The sequence below is a fragment of the Lathyrus oleraceus genome, chromosome 5, assembly GCF_024323335.1.
Source record: "Lathyrus oleraceus cultivar Zhongwan6 chromosome 5, CAAS_Psat_ZW6_1.0, whole genome shotgun sequence".
Classification (NCBI taxonomy): Eukaryota; Viridiplantae; Streptophyta; class Magnoliopsida; order Fabales; family Fabaceae; genus Lathyrus; species Lathyrus oleraceus.
In genome coordinates this window covers 484,864,910-484,886,774 of record NC_066583.1, presented here as the reverse complement: position 1 = coordinate 484,886,774, position 21,865 = coordinate 484,864,910, and the positions used below count along the sequence as shown (strand labels likewise).

The window sequence follows — 21,865 nt, the reverse complement described above, 5'->3', positions numbered from 1 at the left end:
GGGTATGCTGAAGTTGACTAGTGGAATTCTGGAAGATATTCGGAATGGTCAGCAAGTTGATGTCGCTCTAGTTGATCATATTACTATGGTTAACCAGGGTAATGGTGGTAATTTTGAGATTGATGAGAATGGCATCCTGCGATTTAAAGGTAGAGTTTGTGTTCCTGAGGTGTCTGGATTGAAAAAGAGTATTCTTGAAGAGGGCCATAGGAGTGGATTGAGTATCCATCCAGGTGCAACTAAAATGTATCAAGATTTGAAGAAGTTGTTTTGGTGGGCTGGTATGAAAAGAGATGTTGCTAAGTTTGTGTATGCCTGTTTGACTTGTCAGAAGTCAAAGATTGAACATCAGAAACCGGCAGGTATAATGCAACCTTTGAAGATTCCTGAATGGAAGTGGGATAGCATTTCCATGGATTTGTGACGGGATTGTCGAGGACGGTGAAAGGTAATGATTCTATTTGGGTGATTGTGGATAGATTGACTAAGTCGGCACATTTCTTGCCGATGAAGATTAATCACTCTTTAGAGAAGTTGGCAGAGTTGTATATTGAGGAGATAGTGAGGCTGCATGGTATTCCATCCAGTATTGTGTCTGATAGAGATCCCAGATTTACTTCTAGATTTTGGGAAAGTTTGCAGAAAGCGTTGGGGACTAAGTTGAGGTTGAGTTCAGCTTATCATCCTCAGACTGATGGTCAGACTGAAAGAACTATCCAATCCTTGGAGGATTTGTTGAGAGCTTGTGTGTTGGAGCAGAGTGGTTCTTGGGATAGTTATTTGCCATTAGTGGAGTTTACTTATAATAATAGTTTTCATGCTAGTATCGGTATGGCTCCATATGAAGCATTGTATGGTAGGAGGTGTAGGACTCCATTGTGTTGGTATGAATCAGGTGAGAGTGTTGTACTCGGACCTGAGATTGTGCAGCAGACGACTGAAAGGATTAAGATGATTCAGGAGAAAATGAAGATTTCTCAGAGTCGTCAGAAGAGTTATCATGATAAGAGGAGAAAGGCACTTGAGTTCCAAGAGGGAGATCATGTGTTCTTGAGAGTTACTCCGACGACAGGTGTGGGTAGAGCTTTGAAGTCTAAAAAGCTTACTCCGAGGTTTGTGGGTCCGTATCAGATTTTGAAGAGGGTTGGGGAAGTGGCGTATCGGATAGCTTTACCGCCGTCGCTTTCTAACCTGCATGATGTGTTTCATGTATCTCAGTTGAGAAAATATATTGCGGATCCTTCGCATGTTGTTCAGTTGGATGATATCCAGGTGAGGGATAATTTGACCGTTGAGGTGTTGCCAATTCGGATAGATGACCGAGAAGAGAAGACCCTGAGAGGTAAGAGGATTGCTCTAGTGAAGGTTGTTTGGGGAGGTCCAGCTGGTGAGAGCTTGACTTGGGAGCGTGAAGATCAGATGAAGGAGTCATATCCGGCTCTATTTGCTTGAGGTATGTTTTCGAGGACGAAAACTCTTTTAGTGGGGGAGAGTTGTAACACCCCGAATAAAATAAGAGAATTATTTTATTAAGTTAATAATATTATTTTATTAATTTAATTAAATAAAATGGGATTATTGGATTATTTTTATTATTATTATTATTTGGAATAATAATTATTGGAAAATATATAAGTTGGGATAAGAGAAAAGTTTCTCATTTTTTGGAACAGAAGAGTTACGTGAAAGTTGAGAAGCTGCAGAGAAGGGAGAAGCTGTAGAGCAAGGGTTGAAGAACGGAAAAGCTGAAGCTTTGAGTTGCCGAATTATCTCAGGTAAGGGGTCTGAACCTTATTAAATGATAATATGCGAGCAATTTCGTGATCTGTGTTAGATTGTTGATTGATTTTGGGGATTTTAGGGAGATTGGGGAAGTTGGGGTTTATCGCCGTTTAGCACTATGATGAATAAGTCGAATTAAGCTGAAATTAAATCCGTAGTTGTGTGAGTCGCGTCTTCCCGAACGCGTAGCTTTTTACGGAAATTGAATCGGAGGTCCGGAAGTCCTCCAACCGCGGAAAATGCGGAGAACTCTGCATTCTGCCTTGTGTTAGCGCAGGAACTGCTGTTTTGTCTGCGTTAACCGGTTAACCCAGGGTGTTAACCGGTTAACACTGTTGTATATTGTGAAAATGTTGTGTTTTGCCTGCGTTAACCGGTTAACCTATAGCGTTAACCGGTTAACACTGTTGCGTTTTGCCTGTATGTGTATTTTTCCTGCGTTAACCGGTTAACCTATGGCGTTAACCGGTTAACACTGTTCCAGTATTGAAAAATGGCTAATTTTTATGTTGAAACTGTGATTTGGCCTATCGTGGTTAATGGTGATGAATCCATGTGTTAAGTTGTAATGCTGTTGTTGTTGTTGAGTTGTATGTCATGCTATTAATGATGAAGATAACATGACTGCATGATGTTGTTGTTGCGATGTTGATTATGATGCATGTTTGGTGTGCATGCATTCATGAAAGGCCGATGCCTAGTGATGAACGGACTGAGTTCCAATGATGTTGTTGACTCCGGGCTTATTGAGAGGCTTGGTTCCTTACGGGGGACTCGGATTCTATGGTGGTGAATCTGGGAGTGGTGATCCTGTAGTGGTCACAAAATGGGTATACCGAGTCGTGTTGAGTCATGCATGGGTGTGTGCATTGCATCTGATATGTTGTTTGTTGATGTTCATGAGTATGTTGATGTGATGAGTATGATGAGCGATGTTGGTATATGTGGAATATATTTATGTTTATATTTCTGTCGTTATATTATTATTTAATAATGTAATTCTCACCCCTTCTGCATGTGTTTATGTTCATCTATGATGAGCAATGTGCAGATAAAGAGGAGTAGCTTTTGTTGAGGTGTGAAGAATGAGTGTAGAGTTATTCTACGGAGTTGAGTCAAATGCTCTGGTCATGTGACACCGGGGTTATGGGATTCGATAGATAATTATATTTTTATTTACGTTGTTTATGAGGATTACTATGTTGAGATGTTTCGTTGAGATGATGTTGATACATTTTTATGAGTTGTTATACGATGAATGCAATAATTGTGTTGTTGTCCGCAGCGAAGTTTTGATGAAATAAATAATAAATTAATATGCTGTGATGTGATATTTGATATGTTGTAAGAAATGTAAACTCTTCTACATGTTGTACTCTGATAATTATTTAAACATGTCGTTGGGGTAGAAGGGTGTTACAGTACTCTTTGGTATATCTTCGTGTGACTCTTGGCAAGTTTTTTTTTCGGAAAACATTTTTTGGGTTCAAGGAGTTTGTTTCCATGAGATTCATGTTCCAACATTCAATATTTTATTCAAACCTGCTTACTAATGCATGATTCCTTATGATGGATGCTTGTTAATCCATGATTCGGGAATATGGGTGCAATTTATGGACTGCTTGCTTAGCTCCACATTTTGGGGCTTAGCGCAGCAGCGCTACAACCAGGCATAACGCAATCGTGCATAGCACAACCGCCTTGGGCATAATGTCTGTCACACCCTGTTTTGACCATAAATCACGATTCCGTACATTCATCATAGTTATCACATCTCTACATAGCATACCATGCATTCCATACCGCATAGTGCCTAGAATATCAGTCGAAATAATTTTTCGGATCTATAGGCAAACCGGTTGAATTAATCGACGAATGTGCGTCAAATCAGTGGACGGAATTTTTTAATACCAAGCTTCCACACATCATCTTTATTAATCTACGTTTCGCGTAGTTTAATCAGGTATGCTATTTATTTTTCAGCTAATTTTTTCAGCTATATAATGATCAAACCACCATATGGTAACCACAAGTTCCACCTTTCTTCAATAACCTAACAAATGTTGAAATACCCCAGTGGGCCAATGTTGTGGCTAATAGCCTAGTGACCATAACATAAATCCTCAACAATTGCTCGAGGTTGAATTTCCTAGGGATGAACACACGAGTAACACCATATGTTGAGCAAGCAACTCGAAACACAAGAGAAAGGGGAGGGTGAATTGAGATATCTAGTTTTCAAAAACTTTTTAGAAAATAATTAGTTTTAAGAAGAGGGTCAAATCAGAGATTAAACAGCGGGAACGATAAAAGAAAAAAATAAAGAGATAAAGTTTTGATAAATCACACTAGAAATTATCCTAATTTGACCTTAAACCACACGACCAACTTTAGTCCCCAAGAATTTTCTCATAAAATTTCCACTATCAACAACTTGAGCTTTTACACAAGTTCAACCCAACAACCTTCTTTACACTAAGATTTTTACATGTTTAATTTGCAACCTTCAATCAATTACAGGTGCATAAGAGAACCAAGCTATTGAGTAAAAAAATTCAGCATATTAACCAAAATGCGCAACTCTCAAATATAGTTTTTCATTCTGTCAACACTGACGTCATTTCTAGTGAATAAAACTAATTTCAGAAGTAAAATGAGTGAGATAATGTAGCAGATAGTTCAAAAAATTGATTCTTTAGAAGTGAGCAAAACACTACTTTATATAGGAAATAATTTAGCTCAAAAGGCAATAATTCATGGGCCTAACTGCCCGTTAATCAATTAGAAACACCAGTCTAATCAGTTAGACTACGTTAGGAAAGGAAACCCTAAATAGGTTCATCCCTTAATCAATTAGGAAGCAAACTCACCATTATTGGTTAGAACAAGTTTAACTTTCCTAATTGTTCTGAATTACTTCTAAATCGATTAAGCACTTGCCATGTTTGGTTTTTCGAAGAAATTAAAAATAGATGAAGAGTTAGAACAATTTGTGTGGGTGTGTGCAACACCTTAATACTTCAAGACTTACTCTTGTTTAAGTTACATACAACTGATCAAATACAATATTAAAAATACTACACGTAAGATCAGACGAACTTTCACAACTTGAATTCATATTGTTTTATTAATTTTACTTTGTTTTCATTTTTGATAATGACATCTCTTAGAGATGTGGTAAACTAGAAAAAATACATATGAAAAAAAATTCAGTAATTAACGCACCCTCACATATGAAGAGAGTATACTCTACCCCCCTAATAATAAAATAAGATGAAGAAGAAGAACATGGTGAGACATTAGGCGATTTCAACCATCCTCAATATATAGTCAACTACGCGTTGATCACAAGTATGTTCTCACAATTACTCGCATTACCACTTTTCTTACATCTCTCTAACTTGGACGTTATAGTACCAACCTTATAGGTCCACCTCATTCCAGTGTATAAAAAACACTCTCCACCGTTCCAGCCAACTTTATATCTTCATATTTACCATTTCTAGTTATAATACAAACCAATTAACTTCTACATTATATTTTTTATACATGACAATGTGAATCACAACTTTTATTTCACAATTAGATCTAAACATGTTCAAGCATTGTTGCAAGCAAAATTAAATACTTAAATTTTTGAATTTGAAAAAATTTGATCCAAATAAATAAAAAGTAAAAGGAGAAATGGAATTGATGAAAATAAATATATCTACATGAATTATCTAAAAATTTAAATACCACACCCATTATTATTTTTAACGAATTTATTTGAAAAACTAACTTGTTCAATACTCCCTCCGTTCCTTTTTAAGTGTCACTTTCTTGTTAAATTTTTGTTTCTTTTTAATTGTCACTTACAAAATTCAAGGTAATATTAAATGCACTTTTGTCAAAATTACCCCTATGCAATTATTATAGAGAGAAAAAGTAAAATGAATGTAGGATATTATTAAGGGTATTATAGGTAAAATGAGAATTATTATTTAAAAAGTAACAATAATGATTAACTTTTTTGGTATGTGTAAAAAGTTAAAAAACACTTAAAAAGGAACGGATGAAGTACTAGAATATAATATAAATAAAAGTTTGAAAAATAGTTTTTTATAAACAAAATGGTGACTCTCATTGAATTCGGCACAAATCCACAGTACTAAACCCACAGTACACTAGACAATCTTCTTTTGACCAACACGTGACGTGTACGGCTCAAATAAGCACCCGCACCCGCATCCATTACATAACCCGACCCAAACCCGTAGCCTCACTTTCCTATCTCTTTCTTTCAACTTAAAACCAAATCAGCGAAACGGATAGAGAAACCCAAAACTGGAATCCGTATCCGTACCCGAATCCTACCAAAGTTCCCTAACTCTCATTCAAATTTCAAACTCCCGCTCCTAACCTTCATCTCAAATTTCAAACTCAAAAACAACCGTTAGATTCTTCTTCCATTTCCACCCTTTATTTCAAATCTTTAAATCAACACTTCACTTCACTACACTCTCTCTCATTTCTCACTTTCTCTCATTTCTCTCAAAAAATCTAAATCTCAGACGACACAACCTCCGTGTCAACCACCACCAACCACCATGGAAAAACGTCCTCTCCAAACCAGCAACGCCGCTAACATTCCTTCGAAAACAATCGAAGAAATGTACCAAAAGAAAACACAGCTCGAACACATTCTCCTCCGTCCGGATACCTACGTCGGTTCAATTGAAAAACACACTCAAAATCTCTGGGTTTACGAAAACGATGAAATGGTTCACCGTGCCGTTTCGTATGTTCCTGGACTCTACAAGATATTCGACGAGATCCTCGTTAACGCGGCCGATAACAAACAGAGAGATCCGTCTATGGATTCGTTGAAGGTTACGATAGATCCGGAAGCGAACACGGTTTCTGTTTACAACAACGGAGACGGTGTTCCGGTTGAGATTCATCAGGAGGAGAAGGTTTATGTTCCTGAGTTGATCTTCGGTCACCTTCTTACTAGTAGTAACTATGATGATAATGTGAAGAAAACTACTGGTGGACGGAATGGTTATGGTGCTAAGCTCACGAATATTTTTTCCACTGAGTTTATCATTGAGACTGCTGATGGTCGTCGTCTGAAGAAGTATAAGCAGGTAGTAATTTGTTTATTGTTTGAGTTTTTTTTTTACTTCTTTGTTGATGATTTCATTGATTTGTTTGTTGATTTCTGTGGTGGATTTTGGCTTTCGATTTGTTAATCTTTGGTGATTTTGGATCTGTTAGGGTTTTAGGAGTTTTAAATGTTGCTGTGGTGAACTGAAGTTGAATTTGTTGATTTCTGATTCTGCTAGGGTTTTTAAATGTTGCTGTGGTGAACCGAAGTTGAATCTGTTGATTACTGATTCTGCTAGGGTTTTTAAATGTTGCTGTGGTGAACTGAAGATGAATTTGTTGATTTCTGATTCTGCTAGGGTTTTCGGGTTTTTAAATGTTGCTGTGGTGAACTGAAGTTGAATTTGTTGATTTCTGATTCTGCTAGGGTTTTTAAATGTTGCTGTGGTGAACCGAAGTTGAATCTGTTGATTACTGATTCTGCTAGGGTTTTTAAATGTTGCTGTGGTGAACTGAAGATGAATTTGTTGATTTCTGATTCTGCTAGGGTTTTCGGGTTTTTAAATGTTGCTGTGGTGAACTGAAGTTGAATTTGTTGATTTCTGATTCTGCTAGGGTTTTAGTGTTTGCTGTAATGAATTGTAGTTTTTGTTAATTTGATGATAATTTGGTATATGCTCAATTGGTGACTCCACTTTGGCACATACAATGTCGAATTGGTGCAGTTTATATTTAAATTTAGGTATATTAATTGTGCATTTAGGATACTGTTATGTTTATATGAAAGCTGTTTGCAGTTTATTTATATGGCTATTGATGATTGGGTTGATTTTCTTGTGTTATGAAGGTGTTCTCTAATAATATGGGGACGAAGTGTGAGCCAGTGATAACCAAATGCAAAGCTAGTGAGAACTGGACCAAGGTGACCTTTAAGCCTGACTTGGAGAAGTTCAAAATGGCCTATCTTGAAGAGGATGTAGTTGCTTTGATGAAAAAGCGTGTCCTGGATATGGCTGGGTGTTTCGGAAAGACTGTTAAGGTTGAACTCAATGGTACCTTGATCCGTTTTAAGTCGTTCCGTGATTATGCTGATCTCTTCCTGAAATGTGCTGAGAAGTCCAAACCTATGCCTCTGCCAAGGTTAATTTCTATAGATAGATATTTGTTTGAGTGCAATATGTGTGCATGGTTGTGTTTTCATTATTAATGTTTTATAACTTGATTTGGTTGTTGTTATTAGGATTCATGCCAAAGTAGGTGACAGGTGGGAGATCTGCATAAGTCTAAGTGATGGGCAATTTCAACAGGTGAGTAGTGAACTTCTAAAGCATAGTAACTTTAGGTTCATTGATATTAATTTCTTGTCTTGCACACTTTAATTTGTATTTTTAACAGGTCAGCTTTGTTAACTCCATTGCTACAATCAAGGGTGGGACACATGTTGATTACATCACCAATCAGATTACTACCTATATAATGAACAAAGTGAATAAGAAAAAGAAGGATGCAAATGTGAAAGCTCACACAGTAAAGAATCATTTGTGGGTTTTTGTCAATTCTTTGATTGACAACCCTGCTTTTGACTCCCAAACTAAAGAGACACTAACAACTAGACAAGCTAGTTTTGGTTCTAAATGTGATGTTCCAGAATCAATGTTGAAGGATGGTTAGTAGTACTTCGTTTATTTGTAATGTGACCAATTTGAGGAAATCCTGTTTTACACTCACATATTGTTTATCTATGCAGTTGAAAAATCTGGAATAGTGGATACCCTACTGTCATGGGCAGATTTTAAACAGAGTAAGGATTTGAAGAAAACAGATGGAACTAAGACCCAAAGGCTCCGTGGGATTGTAAAGCTTGAGGATGCCAATGAAGCTGGCGGAAGGAACTCTGAGAAATGTACTTTGATATTGACAGAGGGAGATTCTGCCAAGGCACTTGCTGTAAGTGGTTGTCTATGTCTACTGTTTAGGCCGATATAAATGAGTCTAATTAAATTTTTAGCGTATACAAAAAAAGGTAGAAGCTAGCATATAATCATTTAATTAAGTCAATCATTCTAAGTCCCCAATATTTATAATTTTTTTTTTCTTTTGATGTACAAGATGGCTGGGCTTTCTGTGGTGGGTCGAGACCACTATGGTGTGTTTCCACTGAGAGGTAAATTGCTGAATGTGCGAGAAGCTAGCAGTAAACAAATAATGGACAATGAAGAAATTCAGAATATAAAAAAGATTCTGGGATTGCAGCAAAACAAAGAGTACACTAATGTGAAGTCTTTGAGATATGGTCACTTGATGATTATGGCTGATCAGGTGAGAGTTACCTAAGATCTTAGTTTAATTATCTTTTGACTTTTATATTCAGTTTCAGTAGAATATGATGAGTGTGCTAAGATTTTGTAATCAACGGGGTTATAATAGTTCTACTTTATGTAATTCAGGATCATGATGGCTCACATATCAAAGGGCTTCTGATTAATTTCATTCATTCCTTCTGGCCGTCGTTGCTTAAGGTTCCATCTTTCTTGGTGGAGTTTACTACTCCCATTATAAGGGTTAGTATATTGGTAATTAAAATTTCTGAACTATACAGTCTGTTGAATATAACACCCGCTCTGAATATCACATCTACTTTCTCTACAGGCTTCTCATCCGAACAAGACAATTACATCATTTTATTCCATGCCGGAATATGAAGCATGGAAAGAAAGATTGGGGAACAGTGCAACTAGTTGGAAGATAAAGTACTATAAGGTTTGTTGTTGTAAGCAGTGAGAAACATCATAATTTTAAGCTTATAATATTAATATACCACTATATCTGCATATATAGCTACAGAGCATGAACAACTAGTGTCCAAGAAGCGTTGTTGTCAGAAATGTTAGATAACTTCAAAAATTTCTCAATTTTGTTTTGATAACTATATTATTTTTGGTGAAAGAAACATAATATTTCAATGACGACATTTTGTTTTTGATGCGGTAAAGGTACCTCCAAATGAATGACACAGCATTTTGTTTTGGATGAACCATATGTCCCCCAAATGAATAATGGCACAACATATACATGTTTCAGTAAAACTATATTCACACAATATACTATGTTTTACAATTTCTGAAATTAATTTTTGTTAAGTTTGTTGCAACAACTAGCGTTAAATTCACTGAATCAACCAACTGATGTGTTTTGGTGTTTGTTTTAGGGGTTGGGTACAAGTACTCCCCAAGAAGGGAGAGAGTACTTTAGTGATCTTGGTAAGCACAGAAAGGATTTCATCTGGGATGATGAACTTGATGGAAATGCAATTGAGCTGGCATTTAGCAAGAAAAAAGCTGAAGATAGGAAGATTTGGATGCGTAATTTTGAGGTATGATTACCAATCTGTGAATCTGCTAGCTAAAAGCTTATTCTTCTAGGGTGTATAGTTAACATAAGATTTATTGTTGTCTGTTGTTGCAGCCTGGAACTTGTCGTGATCATGAAGCCAAACTTATAAACTACAAGGATTTCGTTAACAAAGAGCTTATATTGTTCTCAAGGGCAGATCTTCAGAGGTCCATTCCCTCTATGGTTGATGGCCTTAAACCTGGTCAAAGGAAGATTCTTTTTGGTTCATTTAAGAAAAAGTTGTACAAAGAAATTAAAGTTGCCCAGTTTATTGGTTATGTGTCTGAGCACTCTGCTTACCACCATGGAGAGCAAAGTCTTGCTAGCACAATTATTGGAATGGCACAGGATTTTGTAGGCAGCAACAACATCAATCTTCTCAAACCAAATGGTCAATTTGGTACTCGTAACTTGGTGAGGCGAACCTGCAGAATAAGCCTCTGCTGCAGTATTCACCATGTTAAAAGTTTAAAATCTGTACTTACTGTAATTTACTTTTTCAGGGTGGTAAAGACCATGCAAGTGCTAGATACATCTACACTGAGCTAAGTCCTGTTACTCGATGCCTCTTCCATGAGCATGATGATAAGCTTCTTGAATATTTGAATGAGGATGGGAAGTCCATTGAACCAAATTGGTATTTGTTTTATCCTTTCTTTCTAAAGGCTATTTTTGTTTGTGATTAGTGACAATTAAGTAACACCATATGTGTTGAATTAATTAGATTTTTGCTTGTCACCACAGGTACATGCCAATTATACCTTTGGTTCTTGTCAATGGAAGTGAGGGGATTGGGACAGGTTGGAGTTCTTACATTCCCAACTATAATCCACGGGAAATTATTGCCAATGTTAGACGATTGTTGAATGGTGAGGAATTAGTGCCGATGGATCCATGGTACAAAGGATTCAGAGGTACTATTGAGAAAAGCGCCAAAGAAGGTGGCTATATAGTCAATGGAACTGTGACTGAAATAGATGAACAAACATTCAGAATCACAGAGCTTCCTATACGTAAGTGGACTCAAGATTATAAGCAGTTTCTTGAATCCATAACTGATGGGGCGCCTAATGTCAAGGATCCTCTCATTGAGGTAACATAGCCTAGGCATTTACTCACCATAAGCACAAATAGTTAATTTGTGTCTCTCTTTTCATTTGAATTTATGTTTGTTTGCAGGATTTTAGGCAAAATGGGGATGATGCAATTGTAGACATTGAAATCAAGATGAAGCCAGAAAAGATAGCTACAATCCTGCAAGAAGGATTATTCAAGAAATTCAAATTGACTAGCACTATTAGCACAAGCAACATGCACCTTTTCGATGCAGAGGGAAAAATTAAGAAATTTGACACTCCAGAACAAAGTATAAAACTTCACAATACATAATTGTTTTGAATCACAATGTCTACAACGTTTTTCATACTAACTGTTTTGTTCCATTTTTCTTGCAGTTCTTGAAGAGTTCTTTCCACTTCGGCTAGACTATTATGAGAAGAGAAAGGTGGGTTTTGATGGGTGTGAGTTGTGCATTGGTTTTTCTTTTTATATTCTGTAACTATTTAATATGAACTGATATGCAAGTTGTGCATGCATGCAGGAATATATATTGGGCAATCTTAATCGACTATTGTTGATTTTGGATAACAAGGTCAGGTTTATATTAGGGGTTGTGAATGGAGAAATTATTGTGAGCAACCGGAAAAAAGCTGAGTTGTTGATTGAGCTGAAGGAGAAAGGTTTTACTCCCATGCCCAGGAAAGGTAAATCTACAAAACCACAAGTTGCAGGGGCAAATGATGATGATTCAGAAGAGCAGGAAGATGCTGAGCCGGAAACTGCATCTCAGAGTGTCAGTGTTGAAGGAGCAACATGGGGTGACTATGAGTATCTTTTATCCTTACCTATTGGAACTTTGACTCTTGAAAGTGTGCAAAAGTTGCTTGATGAAAAAACTGAAAAGGAAAAGGAGTACGAAATTTTGTCTGGAACACCAACAACGTCACTGTGGTTGAAGGATCTAGATGAGTTTGAAAAGAAACTTGATGTGAGAGATCATTGCAGAATTTGTTTAGTTGTATTTGAATCAATGAAGATCTATATTTAATCATTGTGTTGCCTATTTCAGGAGCTAGATCTCAAAGACGCAGAGGATGATCGGAAGAGAGCAAGCCAAGGAAGTAAAAAAGCAAATGGTTTTGCTTCAAAACCTTCAAAGAAGCCGCCGCAACCACGAAAGAATACTAAGAAGGCCAAAAGTGTTGAGCCAGAGAATGATAATTCTTCAATGGAAATTGGTAAGCTTGAGTTCTATCATTTTTTTTCTTAATATCATGTGTAATGTGTAATATTCAAGTTGGGTATGAACTTTCTGAATTTGCATCATCAGAGAATGCTGTTGAAGCTGCAAAACCAGCTGAGGTTGCAAAACCAAAAGGACGAGCAGCTCCTAAGAAGAATATCCAAAAGGTATGCCAATTGCTGATTTTTTGCACTGAATCATGTTTAAGTCCTTACATTTTTGTAATATGCATCAGGAACCTGAAGATGATATTCAATCTCTTCAAGAACGCCTAGCTGCATATAACATTGAATCATCTGGCGAAAAGTCACAAGGTAAATATTTTTGGGCTGAAGTAGTTAAATATGTTATGAATCTTCCAATGTAGTGTATAATGTTACACATGCTGAGTACTGAACTTGCTGTTTTCTTCCATAGCGATGGAAAGTGAAGAAGTGCAACAGAAGGCTGCTGGGAAGAAACAGAATAACAAAAGGGGAGGGGCAAAAAAGAAGTCGAGTACCATAGTGTTGGAATCAGATAGTGATAATGAAGTTAATGATGTCGATGATGACGATGACGACTTCGAAGAGGTACAACAGAAGGCTGCACCAGTTAAGAAGGGAGGGAGAAAGCCTGCTGCTCAGAATGCCAAGAAGGCACCTGCAAAGGCTCCAGCAAAGGCACCCGCAGCCCCTAAGAAAAGAAGTGTAGGCACTAAACAATCGGCTGGTCAAAAATTATTAACTGATATGTTGCAGCCAGCTGAAGGTACAGGTACTTCCCCAGAGAAGAAAGTGAGGAAGATGAGGGAGTCTCCATTTAACAAAAAAAGTGGTTCTATACTGGGCAGGGCTGCTGCTAAGGATATAAGTCCAATTGCAGATTTGTCTGCAGGTTCTGCTTCTAACACTCCTCTTTCGGAGGACGAGGTGGTTGAGATTGCACCACAGCCAGCCAGGGCAAGACCTCAGAGGGCAAACCGTACTCAAATGAAATATGCATTGAGTGAATCTGAGAGTGAAGAGGATTCTGATGAGGATGCGGAATTGTCAGATTTTGAAGAAGATGATGACTAGACAATTCTCTTAATTTCATTCTTGAAACTAAATTGGTGCTGTTACTGTTCTGTAAAATACTGATCTGTGTCTTGCAGATTTGCATTTCTTATTTGATAACTCCTAACTCTTTAGTTTGAATGTAAGAATCTGATTACTGACTCTAGCTACTGTTATTCTATTCCTTATGGATATTTGCATCTGAATTAATTTCTTGTATCTATATATCCATTTATTTATTATCAATTAGATCCAGTGCAGCATTTCTTGTTCAACCTAATAGATTCATATCTATTCCATTTGACACTTAAGCATTTGCATTTTACTGTGTCACTGTCCAATTTAATGCCATTTCAAAATTTTAACCCAACACATCATAATCTAACTCATCATTTTTGTAACTTATGCGATGGGTTTTGCAAGTTTTACTTCTCTACTGATAACAACTTACTTCCACTCTTTCTTTTGCTTTTCATGCATCATTTCTACTTTTCTGAATCATCTTTCTTTCTATATTTTTTTCTCGAATTCTACACTATCTATATCCATCTTTCTTTCTACACTTTTTTCTTAGGGCTACCATCTGATCTCTAATATTATTGTTATATGACATTACAGAAAAATCTTCATCTAACCCATCTACAATAAAATGACTCAAGACAAACACTAGGGTGAATCCAACTAGAAAATACATCATTTGTCTTCCCTTGTTCCCCATCCTTCGCAGATGACATGGATTCTCCAAGGTTATATGGATAATTCTATCATCAGCATGCTTATCAACTTTAGTCAAAGGAATAACAGCCACCCCTACCGTCTCGTCCTTGTTAGGACCAACACGGTTTTCAACAGAAAGGATCAAAGGTTCATCAAAGGGTTCGGCAGCAACAAACATCATCTCCTGATCCCATCGCATATGGAACAAATGAAGTTTCCGCAAGACGAACCTTACCAAGAAAGACATTGAAGTTATTGCTTTTGTTATTCTTGTGGTACACACTTGCATCAAGTGTGAGGCTCGGTATATATCAAATCAGCGAAGCGGATTATCTATTGCGAATTACGTATCATTTACACATTTCTGAATCATTACCTGTATATATCGCAAATTCACACACCATTTTTCTTTTTTCTTGATGCTACATACAGTTGTGTCTAGTTCTACACTACCTATATCCATCTTTCTATTTTTTTTTTCTTAGGGCTGCTATCTAATCTTTATTATTATTATATGACATGACAGAAAAATCCTCATCTAATCCATCTATTTCTCCTTTAAGTCTGTGTTGTTGAATGATCAAAACCGAAAGCGTTACTGCGAAATCCGGTCCCGAAAGAACATCGCCTATAGGTCCAAGTTCAGGACACTGCTGCCAATCATTCATCCCTCTTGTTAAAATCGAGTTCACCCCTCCTTCTCGTCCTACAATAACCAACGAGTACTGCCCTTCAAATGACTTGAGAATAGAGAAAGTCTCGGAAGCATTTGCAAGATGTTTCTCCGTATACGCAATTCTTCCTCCAATCACATGTTTCTCGTAGAACTCTGCAAAACATTCATCATCCAACTGCATTTCCTCCTCCTGATCCGGGAGGATGATTCTGTATCCAACTAATCTAGACGACTCTGCAGTTGTATCTACTAGGAATCTTATCACAGTCAGATTTACTCCTGGATGTCGCGCGACACGGCTCGTATACGCAAGTGCTTCTCTATCGTCTTTCCCACCTATGAATATTACCGCCACGTTTTCCGATTCTTGACATCTCGTTAAACGTTCTAACGATCCAAAACCTCTATCTACTAGAATCCCAACAGAACAAGGCGCGCTTCGTAGTACCTGTTCAAAACAATAGTATCCATTTGTCAAATTTGTGTGTGAGAATAAGATATCGATAGTATTTTAAGACATTACCTTTCGATTAACATATCTGAACCCTTGATTACCACCATCCAATGTTCGATCTTGACGTTGAAGCCGATGGAACGGTAATATGACAAGCGCAACCATCAAGTCCTCTGCTAAAACACATATGTCTTGTGGCATATTATTAATCGTCGATAACGCCATCGTTCTTTTCAACGTAATACCTTCACCGTTATCTAAAACATGCGCTTGGAACGCGTTTGTTATTTTCTCTCTCATTTCCATTACTTCTTTGTCTTTCACGGTTGCTGTGTGAACTCCTTCATCCTTCTCAAAATTCACCGATATTTCGTTCGTTAGTTCGATCATGTCAGCGACATACACTAGAATACCCGGATCAGCTCCACCTTTCGTAATCTCCACAAAGCTTACGGACGCAGGAACATTTTGAGGTCCATGAACACATACCATAATCCGTAGCTCGCTTGATGGATCGATCGACTGAAGCGCTAAACGATGAGTAGGCGATCTTTTCTTTGCACGTTTTATGATAAGCGCTACAACTGATGGCATGTATATAATCGTGAAAAAGATTGCAAATATCATCCCAATCACAGTGGACACAGTCGTTGCTTTGCCACAACTCATCTGCAAAACACGATTTCAATGACTTGCGTTACACTCAACAACAATTATTCGGTAAATTTTTAAAAATTCATTTTCGAAATACGCATAAGACTTTACCACTTTGACAGCCAAGTAGATATGCAAATGACCCTTTGCAGTAAGAAGCAACCCTATTGAAGTCGCTTCCGGCCAGCGAAACCCTTGTATTGCCCCCGAAACAAGTGCTCCCGAAATTTTTCCGATTATCGACACAAGATTAAGCATAAGTACTTTTACCCATGTGTTAACATTTCTTCCTTCAAACTGCCTCAAATCTGCTTCAAACCCAACCCACAAGAAAAAAATGTAAAAGAAAATTGTATTCAACAAATAGTTGATTTTGGTAACAACCCATTTTGAAACCCTACCCTCCTTAGGAAAACAAACACCAACTATAAAAGCACTTAAAATCGGTGTATAACCGGTTAAAACCGAAGAAGAACACATTAACACCACAAACGCAATCGAAAGTATCAAATGCGGACCTTTCATAGGTCTACCATCCGGATTTTCATTATTAACCCAACTCATAAAAAACGGCGAAACTACTAATGTGAATACCACCTCTCCTAAGACGGCGAAACCCATTCTCATCCGTTTTCTAGAATCAAACTCAAGGTGCAAATCACTGCAAATATCAGGTAGTGGACCAAATATGTAACAAATTGAAAGTATACAATAGCACATGAAATCCGAGTGCATTGCAGACGCGATTACAAGCTTCCCGATATCTGATTTTCCGATTTTGAGCTGTGTTATTAAACGCGTCAACACAGGCGAATCCGTGCTCGACATTAGGATCGAGAAAGCTAAGGAGAATTCTATTATTTTATCTATGTTCGGAAAGTACATTACTAAAGGACATATTAAAATCGCTAATAAGAATGTCATGCCAACGCCCGAACACGCAACCCTAACATGTCTTGATGGTTTCTGTAACAGAATGTATGGATCCATTTCTATCCCTAATGCAAACATATAAGCCATCATCCCAAAATCAATTATAAATCCAAAAGTCAAGTTGAATTTCTCGAATAAAACACGCACGAATCCTATGTTTCCGACGATTACTCCTACCTGCATTCATATAATCATATAATCACTACAAAAACATGCATGCGACAATGTTGTACGATAAACCGAATTCGAGATTTCGAAACTTACGATCATATGAGAAGTGATTCGAGGCTGCGAATAAGACTTAAGAAAGAAATGCAAACCATTGCACAAAATCACCATGACCATAAATAGAGAAAAGTTTTTAGCTAACCCAAGAATGAGATTGCCTAGCTTGTCACCACATAGAAAAGGTGACGTTACCGTTGGCAAGCCAAAAGGCATTTTGACAAACCAAAACCAAAACCAAAATCAATTAATCTTTTTCTTAGATTATAACTTGTTTCATATCTTCTTCTTCTTTGAAGTTTCACTTACTAAGAACAACATTTTTGTTACAAACATGTTTTTGTGAAATCCTATGGTTGTTGTTTCTTAGCATTCTTTAAGGAGACTATAGTGGAGCACTTCAAGGATTAAGAAAAAGCTTATAAGGTGAAAGTGAAGTTTTGAGATTATGTGTGGAAAACATTCAACCGAAAAAAATGGATCAATCACAAATTTCATTAATTTTCAATATAAATTAAAATTATCTTTATATTCTAAATAAAAATGTAATTATACAAAAATATATTCGCACAAACCTAACATTCAAACTAGGGTTCATAAAAAAACATAGACAAATTATTCTAAAGTTCATATGAATCACTTAGCATAAGTTTTCATAAAATATTGAAACTCCGTCGATAAAATCTAACAAATCGTTTTTAAATGGGCAACTCAAACCTACATAACGGACAAAAATGACTGATCTCCAACCAATCACTGATACATTTTGAATGATACATATGCGAACATGGCATAACAAGACAAACATTAAAATCTTCTAGACAAATACTACATTTTCCTTCTTTTTCAACTTTCTCCAATTTCTCAATACACCACTTTGCCGCAGGAACAAACTCAATATCTTCATCGCCATTGTCATCGCCATCCTCATCCTCGTCATTGTAATCTTCACCACTTTCGTTACTTGCATTAACTCCATCTCCATCACCATCTTCATCACTTTCGCTATCTTCATCTTCGCTAGCTCTTGTAATACAAATATCAACTCGAATAGAAAAAACCCTAGAATTTTTATGAGTCGTTTTCACCATATCGTCTAAACATTCTAAAATTTTCGCCACTACGACCCCATAAGCATCTTGAGGTATATCCATTCGAAGAAGCCATGACACAATGGTTGGTTTTTGAATCATTTGATCCTTTGTTATATCTAAAAAATTGTGACACTTTGTAACATTGGTAGTTCTAAACCTCCTCGCACTCAAAACATACATATTGGTGCAATTAAATTCCACCTTAAAATATCTATCGGTGGGACAAAGAGAGAAGAGATCAAAATCAGAAGAGTGATTTTCATATACATCACAATGATATTCATCCATGGTTGAATCCTAAAAAAAAGTGTTTAAAAACCAAAGAGAGAATTCAAAAAGAAACTATATATATGAAAGATAAGCTGTTTTAGAATGAGAAGCAAAATAGAGGAAACAATTGAGAAAACCAGAAAATTTTCAAATGGTTTTTCAATTACTTTGTTGCAACAAAACCGTAAATATTTAAGGAGACTGTGAAAACAATAACCTAAGTATAAATCTCAACCGCCTAGTTGTTTTGTTTTTGAAAACAATATTTTGGTTTTAAAAAACTAAAAACTAATTTAAAAATCATATTTGAAAATAAATAAAAATCTGTTTTAAGAGCTTTAATTCTCTTTTAAAATCTTGATCCAATTAAATCATAATGCTATCTTCTCATTAATTATATGATATATATATATATATATATATATATATATATATATATATATATATATATATATATATATATATATATATATATATATATATATATATATATATATATATATATATATATATATATATATATATATATATATATATATATTATGAAAATATCCAGTTGAAATATATATATGAAATATAATATATTTCTAAATTTATAAGTATTCGAAATTTAATACACACAACTACTATATAGAGTAAATAATTTCATAGAATTAAAAATTATGTTTAATATCCTATTTCTTTATTTTATAATAATAATATTAATTTAAAATTTTCCTGCATTTAGAAATATCTAAAAAAGTTTAAACTAATAAAATAGAGAAACTACTTAAATCAAAATGTGATCTTTATTATTAAAAAAAAGTCCTCAATACGAAAGTTAATATTAGAAATTAACAAATAAAATCTTTTTTCATTAAAGAGAATTAGATGAATATCTTTTCGAATCGTTCTAGCTTAATCTTTTTTAATTGACCTATATATAAATACATGAGGATTATTGAAAATAAAAGAAGCTATTTTCTGATTAATTATATATTGGTATATATTATGAAAATATATAACAAACATATATTATATTTCTAAATTTAAAAGAACTCGAAATTTTAATACATACAATTACATTCAAAATTCTTATTTTTTGTTACAAGTGGAAAAAGAAAAAAAAAGAAATTATTTAAAAAATAAAATTTCACTAGCGTCGACTAGCAAGAGATTGTTGATTCCTATAAGAAACCCCACAAAAGACCGGTACGTCGCAATCATTAGCAACTCAATATTTTACTAGATAGTCAACACAAACATTTCTTTCCTTAAGAGTATAAAATATTTGAACTTGTCATTCTATCGTGAGAAGTTATTTAATGTTGTGGAGAATCGCGATAGAGTGAATACAAAACTCTGAGATAAGTTTGGTAGCAGAGTTGGAGTCACAACAACACATCAAGTCTTTGATGTCAAGTTCCCAGGCCATACACAAACTGTGATATAACACCACCAACTCAGCATGAAGGATGTTGGAATAACCAATATTATCCGCATAAGCGTGAACTCAAGCATCATCAACATTTCGAATCAATATACCAAAACCCGAGACATCAGGATTACCAATGCTACGGTTCAAAATCATATTATTACATTTATGTGCATTCCACGTGATTGTTCTCGTTGAATGAGATAGATTATGCTTGAGAAAAAATTTAGCTAATAAATTAACATAATTCACTATGATGAGTTTCAAAGTATAGGAAAATAACACTTCATTAGCAAGATAAAATTTGTTCCTAGTACGCAACAACCACCAGCAAGCAGTCAAAAAGATAGAGCCATCATCGATGCCATGTCTAATCCAATCATATGAACTATCTCCTTGGAAAAATAGTGAGTCCAAGAAACCAATAGATTTCTAAAAGCGAGTAGCATATTCATAGTCTCTCACGAAGTGTAGAGTCGTCTTAGCATCCTGATTGCATCTAAGACAAAAATCCGTTTAGAGAATACCAAGATGACACAACACCAATCTCGTAGGAAGAGACTTGCATAAAGTCGTCCAAAATACAAGATTTAACAACTATTAAATACAAGATTTGTGTTTACAAAGTTTCTTTTAAATAAGAAGATACACACAATGATAAACAAACTTCACACTTAATAAAATATGAAGTGAAGTTCTAAGTGTTTCTCTCTATTTTCTCTTTTCAATATTGATTTTCTCTTATTGAAATTCTTTCAACATGAAGTTCTACATTCAAGTTCTTCACAAAAAGCTCTTCTTTTCACAATTCCTTTGTTCTCTTTATATAGATGAAGAATAATACCATTGGAGGATATAATTGGAAACTTCTTCAAATCCGCAACTGTAATAGTTGGGACGAGGTTGAGCCATCAATCGCGGGTAGTGGAGAGAAAATATTTGACAGCAGTTTGATAGTACATTCCTTGGAAATATCAACGTATCTTCCCTTTTGATTTCTCTTCTCAACTTGTATTATCTTTTAAAAATTAATTAATTCATTTTCTCTAAATCATTGGCTTCATATATGAGATGTTTTGAAGCTTGAACAAAGTTCAGAGCCTTGAGGATAGACTTCAGAGTCTAATGAAAATGAGTCTTGAATTTATCAGAGTACATTTGGGTTGTTTACTTCAGAAGCATTTACTGGGATATCCAAAGGTTGATTATAAATTTATCACTTCTTTGTATTATGACTTTAGCTCAAAATTTTATGGTGTCCAGAGTCCAGAGTCTTTTTATTCAGAGTCCAGAGAAAGAGTATGTACCACCAATTCCTTTCCCAGAAAGAGTAGCGAAAAATAAAAAAGTTGGATGAAGAAGATAAGGATAAAGAGATATTGAACATATTCAGAAAGGTGGCGGTGACTGATCACGACTTTATGAGTCTATTGGGGTACTAACTGCAAGTGCACAGTTCTATCGCGTAGTTTTAAAAGATATCGATCCCACAGGGACTTATGAATCGATATACTGTTTTCTAAGGTTACTTCGTAAAGCTAAGACGAATGATACTTTGATGATTAGGGGGAAAAGTAAAACTAAAATAAGATCTAGATTAAATATCAAATATAGCGGATATCGGTATGTAGTTCGTCGTAATTAGGGAATCAAATCTTCGTTGGTTTCGTAGTTTTAAAATAAATCTTTTCAGTAGACACTATTAATTTAAAAGCCTTTTCTCAAACTCTCGCTCTATTGAATAGACTATGACTTTATATTAACATGCGCTGTCACTAATTAGTTAAGTCCAAAATCACTTTTTGAAAATAATAGAATCTATAGAA

The 21,865-nt window shown here is 35.6% G+C and overlaps 3 protein-coding genes across 3 annotated transcripts; 1 reads left to right on the top strand and 2 right to left on the bottom strand.

Annotated features, from left to right (window-relative positions):
- Positions 1 to 6,116: 6,116 nt before the first annotated feature.
- On the top strand, positions 6,117 to 13,915 carry LOC127085605 (DNA topoisomerase 2). Its single transcript, NM_001426904.1, has 19 exons — positions 6,117 to 6,911; positions 7,718 to 8,010; positions 8,111 to 8,177; positions 8,266 to 8,536; positions 8,618 to 8,817; positions 8,980 to 9,189; positions 9,318 to 9,431; positions 9,520 to 9,630; positions 10,079 to 10,243; positions 10,336 to 10,677; positions 10,767 to 10,900; positions 11,008 to 11,356; positions 11,443 to 11,629; positions 11,718 to 11,767; positions 11,864 to 12,310; positions 12,392 to 12,560; positions 12,653 to 12,732; positions 12,801 to 12,879; positions 12,983 to 13,915. The coding sequence occupies exons 1-19, from the start codon at positions 6,372 to 6,374 to the stop codon at positions 13,621 to 13,623; spliced, it is 4,449 nt and encodes a 1,482-aa protein (NP_001413833.1). The 5' UTR covers positions 6,117 to 6,371; the 3' UTR covers positions 13,624 to 13,915.
- Positions 13,916 to 14,813: 898 nt separating this feature from the next.
- LOC127081474 (cation/H(+) antiporter 28) lies at positions 14,814 to 17,552 on the bottom strand. The gene is made up of 4 exons (XM_051021730.1): positions 17,301 to 17,552; positions 16,215 to 17,213; positions 15,519 to 16,118; positions 14,814 to 15,443 (listed from the first exon to the last, which is right to left on the bottom strand). Exons 1-4 carry the CDS (start codon positions 17,475 to 17,477, stop codon positions 14,814 to 14,816), a joined length of 2,406 nt encoding a protein of 801 aa, XP_050877687.1. The 5' UTR covers positions 17,478 to 17,552.
- A 407-nt stretch (positions 17,553 to 17,959) lies between these two features.
- LOC127081473 (E3 ubiquitin-protein ligase SDIR1-like) lies at positions 17,960 to 18,643 on the bottom strand. The gene has a single exon (XM_051021729.1). The coding sequence runs from the start codon at positions 18,641 to 18,643 to the stop codon at positions 17,960 to 17,962; it is 684 nt and encodes a 227-aa protein (XP_050877686.1).
- Between the last annotated feature and the right edge of the window lie 3,222 nt (positions 18,644 to 21,865).

What these genes read in the sequence shown, in the direction of transcription:
- LOC127081474 (XM_051021730.1), bottom strand. Translation starts at nt 17,477, where the DNA reads ATGCCTTTTGGCTTGCCAACGGTAACGTCACCTTTTCTATGTGGTGAC. An exon ending in TCTACTTGGCTGTCAAAGTG is followed by an intron (nt 16,119 to 16,214) that starts GTAAAGTCTTAT and finishes CGTGTTTTGCAG; the next exon opens with ATGAGTTGTGGCAAAGCAAC. An exon ending in TCAGATATGTTAATCGAAAG is followed by an intron (nt 15,444 to 15,518) that starts GTAATGTCTTAA and finishes TGTTTTGAACAG; the next exon opens with GTACTACGAAGCGCGCCTTG.
- LOC127081473 (XM_051021729.1), bottom strand. Translation starts at nt 18,643, where the DNA reads ATGGATGAATATCATTGTGATGTATATGAAAATCACTCTTCTGATTTT.
- LOC127085605 (NM_001426904.1), top strand. Translation starts at nt 6,372, where the DNA reads ATGGAAAAACGTCCTCTCCAAACCAGCAACGCCGCTAACATTCCTTCG. An exon ending in ATTCTGCCAAGGCACTTGCT is followed by an intron (nt 8,818 to 8,979) that starts GTAAGTGGTTGT and finishes TTGATGTACAAG; the next exon opens with ATGGCTGGGCTTTCTGTGGT. An exon ending in GGAAGATAAAGTACTATAAG is followed by an intron (nt 9,631 to 10,078) that starts GTTTGTTGTTGT and finishes TGTTTGTTTTAG; the next exon opens with GGGTTGGGTACAAGTACTCC.